The 5,958-nt window shown below is 38.7% G+C and overlaps 1 protein-coding gene across 2 annotated transcripts; it reads right to left on the reverse strand.

Moving 5' to 3' along the window:
• Positions 1-330: 330 nt before the first annotated feature.
• Positions 331-5,187, reverse strand: LOC134572602 (peptidoglycan recognition protein 1-like). 2 transcript variants are annotated; one of them, XM_063431667.1, is made up of 5 exons: positions 5,150-5,187; positions 2,573-2,650; positions 1,951-2,152; positions 1,198-1,316; positions 331-874 (listed from the first exon to the last, which is right to left on the reverse strand). In XM_063431667.1, the coding sequence occupies exons 2-5, from the start codon at positions 2,619-2,621 to the stop codon at positions 696-698; spliced, it is 549 nt and encodes a 182-aa protein (XP_063287737.1). In that variant the 5' UTR covers positions 2,622-2,650; positions 5,150-5,187; the 3' UTR covers positions 331-695. The 2 variants fall into 2 exon arrangements, with proteins under 2 accessions (XP_063287737.1, XP_063287738.1); XM_063431668.1 differs by lacking the exon at positions 5,150-5,187 and adding an exon at positions 3,577-3,791.
• Positions 5,188-5,958: the final 771 nt, after the last annotated feature.

Raw genomic sequence — 5,958 nt, forward strand, 5'->3', positions numbered from 1 at the left:
GTACACATGAAAAATTAGATGAACGAAGATCTTGAAGATTCCACCGAAAAAAATCATCATTGACTGGAGTCCATAAAGTAGTAGTGGCCAAGCCGTGAACTGACCAGCTTATATTTTTTGGACAAAACTTTAATACGAGAGAATACTATTTCAGTTTCATTATTTTGAAGTAATTTCTACCTTGTAAGACAAGAAGCACTCTTATTAAATAGCATAAAGTCAAATAAAATGATATATATTTTATTACAGCAGTATTTCCTAGTAAAAGCAGATTTCTGTAGTAAATTAAAGCACAATGTGGATTAAAGTAATTTAATATTTTCTGCTGTTAGTAGAAAAAGCTGAACATTTTATATTTCAATGAGATACAGGAGAGAATAGAGTGTACTCTTTAAGATGGAGTATCATCATGTATTGCCCTTCTTTGAGAGATGTCATAAAAACTAAAGCGTACATGTGTGAGTATGTCCCAGAAAGTATCTGTCTTGTGTTATTGGTTTGAAGCTCTCTGCACATTTAAGGAGCTGTGTGACACAAAATGGCGTACCTAAAATATTTACAGTTGTAAAATAATGTCAAGTATGATAGAAACTGCACATACAACTTTAAAACTGTTCCAATGATTGTGACACATATAAAGCAAAACAAAAATAACGCAGTACAGCAAGATAAATTCATTGCACAATGCTTGAGTCTCAAGCCTTAAAATTGCGCCATTTTTGAATGATTTGGTATAATTTGGCTCCAGGGCAATCTGTCTTCCCTACATTGCGATGTCCCTTCAGAATATAAGCTGATTTGATATAACCTTTCGAGACTCCACACTTTATCAGACTTTGAGCAGCTTTTAGGGCGCTAGCACTGGGAGCGCGCTCTGGGTGGAAAAAAAATACAAGTTAAAAAATGATGTATATAAACTGGGATCAAAAGGTATTAGTATAGGTAGGATAATTCAAAATGGAAATGGGGAGATAGTTGAAGACATAAATAACTAGAAATAAACCAATACAAATGGTTGTTCTGCTGAAATCAAAATAAATAGCATTTCTGTGTTAGAAGAAATACATGTTATGTTTTATAAACGTACAACAAGGTGGAGACAGAAAAGAGTAAAGACAAACGGTGATAAACGGAGACTCTATAATATAATTTATCCCAAATGTGATAGCATGGCATTACCCCATTGTACCAACTTACTAGTGAACGATCCAATAAAGCTAATTCCAATGGATTTTGAGTTGTAGCCTTTTGCATGAGCTCCCTCGTTTCTCCAGCCACGTCCTTCATATACACGGCCATCTTCTCCAACCAGAAAGCTAAATTAATTTGGTAGTATATAAACAATAAATATATAAGTATATATCATTATTTGTATTATATAGTAAACTTCACAATTGCCTATTTCTTTGCTAATCTTTTCACTGCCTGAAAACCCATTCTAGGGATGGAATCTTTTCTTGTAGATCTTCTCCAGCTTTTCAATACACAGTCTCCCATTTTCTCTCATATCTTCTCACCCAGAGAGACCAGATGAGCCAATCACTGGATCTTTAATTTTGACATCAGAGCTATATAAATATATCTTGGCAGTATGTTGCCTCAATGAACGAATGCACTGGATCAAGAAGCCATACTTTGAAGTACTTCATTTAATTGGTCTGGTTTAGCAAGCAGAAGATAGAGAAAGTTTTGCATTAGAGATCTGTTCTACTGGATGCATTTTAGCGAAGGGGAATGATCGTGACCATTTAAAATAAAGGAAAGGCAAATTCCTGGGGGAAGCTTTCGTGCTCTTGCCCAAGGCTGGGGATGCCCATGCCAATTGTCTTCTTTTATCTATTATATCTTTAAATTCTACCCTTGACTTTCAAACTCAGGACATTGTAGTTGCAAAGTTTTACAGCTACCCACTTGATTTTTTTTTAAGACCTCTCTTTTTAAGCAGCTTACTTGTATCCAATGTCACACCAGCCTCGACTGCTCATGTGATAATTCTGGACATTCCTGGCTTGAGCAGAACATGTAGACTGTGAGGAACAAAATGCCCCCTCAGTGTGGTGGATGATCACATATGGGACTGGAGTAGTTAAACGACTGCTGCATTTGGCAGCCTTTCCTCCCCATCCTGACTTGGACACGATGGTGGGACATCCTGGTTAAAATAGAGAGAAAAGGAGAATTCAGTTCAAGAACCATATCTCTTTTATTTGGTACCAGGGTGGAACTGAAGGTTGGTACTACACGCTGAACTGTAATATGTTTTATCTGTGTATTGCTCAACCCTCTTTGTGCCTCTAAATACACTCACCCTTTGCGAGTCTCTTAATTCTTCCTTTCCTCCTTGTGTGTTGCTTGACCACATTTACCTCCTTGTGTGTCTTTTAACCCACCAATATTTCTTGCTTTGTGCTCCTTTTATAATTGTACACTATTGACGACAGACGACAGTTACAAAGAGATGTTTCTCATAGTGTTTTAGTGTATCTCTTACCTATTTCCTGGTTAACACCCCAATCACAGTGTTTAACTCCCTGTCCTATCTACTAAACTGTGATGTATTTAAAGCACTTACCATGCGTAAGGGCACAGAAGGCCGACAGAAGGATAACGAGGAGTTTCATGTTAAGTTTTCAGATTGCACGTCAGATACCTGGAATCAGAATTATTTCAAAGCTCAAAAATCCTTTGTTTTAAGTGTTTGCACTACATATGTGTAGTCAAATATGTACCTAGACTACTTCTTTCATAACCCATTTAAGACAAAAAAAAACAGCAGGAAGAAGTATGAGATGTGGACCTTGATAAGAGTTTAGGTTTATAGTAGAGGGTACAGCGCAGTGTGTGAGTACTCTGCAGATTTTACAATGCAGTACCCCTCCCTGGTCCAAGCTAAGGAAGAGGAGGGGGAAATAAACAGAATTTTTTTAATGTTCCCAATGCACAGAACAGCCCCTGAAACTCGCAACAGCTACTATTACCCCCAACACACACTTCAACCCATGTCATCTCCAACACACAATACAGTCCTATCCCCCACCAACACTCACACAACTGTTCCTATTACACCTTACACACACACTAAAGCCCCTATTCAACATGCACATTTGTACTACAATCTCTATTCTCCCACAAATATGCAATCCAGCCTAACCTCCCCCATCACACAATACAGCCCTTATTTCCACATAAACTCTACAGCCCCTTTCCCTAAAACAAAACTCTACAGACCCTATAACCCCAAACATACCACATAACCTACAGTCCCCATCCAACCCATAACCACAACCCTATCCCTCCCAAACACACCATTGTGCCCCTATCTATTAACACACACTATATTCCTCAAATAAAATCCTTACAGACCTTATCTTCCCACACGTCCTAGAGCTCCGATCCCCCAAAGATACCCAGGGCCCTTATCTATCCAAATAACACCATACGGCAAGTTTTCCCTCCAACCCCTACAGTCCCCATCACCTTAAACACACACTATAGCAGCAATCCACATACAGCCACTTGTAAGAGGAGCAGGTTAGACTGTTGTCAGGCTTGAGGACCAGAGATGTCCTGCTATACCATTCGTCCCTGTCCACAAGGGCTCTGAGAGGCAACCTCCAAGGGTTCTTCTACCAGTTTTTTACTTCTTCCACAACCCTCAGCCAGTTCTCCGATCAGATAGCTCTTTTATATCTCTCTCCCAAACACCACACAGAACTTAGTGAAGGGAAGAACAAAGTGTATTTTTATTGATGTTAATATAGGAAAACCCAAGGGGAGGATAAAGCATAACAACCAATAATAGGGACAGGACTTGGCAAAGTAACCAATAACAATGACAGGTTTAATTACATTGCACCCACCCCTGGTGCCAGAGTGTCTGGGCATCACTAACTTAATCAAAGTGACAAGCTGTACTGATTGAATTAAACTTACACACAAAACATCTCCACACTCCAAAAAAACTGAGATTGTAGAATATAACATTTACACACCATTAACCCTTTATATGTCCACTTGTTCTGTTATTGCCACAGAGGGCCCATAGTCCCTGGGTAAGAAGCTAGCACACAAGCTTTTCTGCAAGATTCTCTTACACCACTATTAACATGCGCACACTTACAACACCACAAACAGCCCATGCATAGACACAACCCCACCACAGACTTCCCCATACGCATTCAACCAGTTGAGTTGCTTTGGTCAAAAACACCTTGGGCTTGAGCACACAAATAATTAGGTGACTCATTCCTAAAGTCACTTTGTGGACTTGTTTTCAACCTATAGTGTATGTATGTAAGCCAATATGTTCCATGTGATCAGATTCACAAATTCATATGAATTATTTTACTATTTTTCTCAACACACATCTTAGCACATTATTATTATTATTATTATTATTTTCCTATTTTTTGTACAGCCAAATATTGCATATGTTTTTAAACTGTGAAACAAAGTACCTGTCACATATGTATTAATATAGCCAGATTACCTAGACTCCCTGGTGGACTCTGGCTGTGAGGGGACCCTGCTTGAGCCTGCATAGGGCCCTGGGCAACCTTAAGCAGACTCTGTGCACTAAACGGGAATTGCACATATTTCGTCAAAAAAAAAACAAGCAGAAAAATACATATTTTCCAAGTTTTCCCTACCTTGGAGGTACAGTTACTATTTCTGGCCCAATTCCCTATCTATTCTATTCTAATGTCCCTCTTTCCTTAAAGCTTCACATTATTGGTCAGGCTAAATTTATGCCAGAGCTCCACAGCAATAAATCACGCACTAATGTGTCTTTAAACAACAATAAATGCGATTAGAAATAAGTCTGTGTAAATAAGTTACATTATTCTAATTCTAAATCACTTTTAGTTGTATAAATAGTCATTAGTTAGTCACCAAAAATATCTTAGAACAGCTCGCCCCTGGCCACACCGCTACTCACACCCCAAAAATGAAAAGTGTCCTCTTTGTCCATCTGAAATGTTGCGAGGTATGAAAATAGGTGAGATTTATGCCAGTTTAGCCTAAAATATGAAATCCCCAGGTTAGTTCCCAACAGTTCCCAGTTTAGTGAATGGCCAGCTGGTTCAAAGCAGAAGTTAAATCATTAAGTCCAGAGATGTCATTCTCTGCTGATCTCCTTGAGACTTACCTTTGCTACTGTAAACTTGATGAATACAAAAAATCCCATTCCCTGCTGTTTATATATTCTCTGTCTCTGGATGGGAAGAGATTCACACTTTCAGTTACTGTTTCCTTCAGGGCGTAGCACAGGATAATATTGAAAGATCTTGAGTAACCTTATTGAGTGTTTCCGTTTTAAATTGCTTCCGTTTTTAATTGCTGTCAATTTGAAGACTTGAGACTGACTCATGTAGTGGTTTGTTGATTGTATGAAATTAAATAATTTGCTATGTCGAAACACAGTCAGCAAACTGCACTCTGCCCATTTTTGAGCGTCTGTGCATAGAAATATTCACATAATTGGCATTAGACAGTCCAGCTCGGAATTTATCTAATACGTAATGGAATGTAGAAGGTTGGTTGAGGTGTGCCGAAACCAACATACGAGTAGGCCTGTAAAAAGAGGGCCCACAAAGGTGAATTGTTTAATATAGATGAGTGTAGGTGGGTGGGGACAAACAGCTTGCACGACAAAGGTAAGTAGGGGGGTAGGGTTTAAATAGGATCATAACTCCTCCTACAAATTAAGGCAAAATGGCCTTCCAACTTGTGCTTGAAATTTATCTAATGCGTAATGAAATGTAGAAGGGGAAGCAAGGTTGGTTGGGGTGTGCCGAAACCAACGAGCGAGTAGGCCTGTAAAGAGAGGATTCAAAAAAACACACTTTATTGCAAGTTTATACAGCTTCTGTACTGAAAGCTTGTAAGGAGCTGTAATGGTATCTATTAATTAATGACTTTACATCATAAAGAAAGCATATTTAGTGTAATGCTTTG

Source organism: Pelobates fuscus, chromosome 9 (genome assembly GCF_036172605.1).
Source record: "Pelobates fuscus isolate aPelFus1 chromosome 9, aPelFus1.pri, whole genome shotgun sequence".
In the NCBI taxonomy this organism is placed as follows: domain Eukaryota; kingdom Metazoa; phylum Chordata; class Amphibia; order Anura; family Pelobatidae; genus Pelobates; species Pelobates fuscus.

Excerpts from the sequence above, each read along its gene's own strand:
- LOC134572602 (XM_063431667.1), bottom strand. The coding sequence starts at position 2,621 with ATGAAACTCCTCGTTATCCTTCTGTCGGCCTTCTGTGCCCTTACGCAT. Across the intron at positions 1,317-1,950 it reads TGGTGTGACATTGGATACAA|CTTTCTGGTTGGAGAAGATG; the intron begins GTAAGCTGCTTA and ends AAATTAATTTAG. Across the intron at positions 875-1,197 it reads CTTTATTGGATCGTTCACTA|AGCGCGCTCCCAGTGCTAGC; the intron begins GTAAGTTGGTAC and ends TTTTCCACCCAG.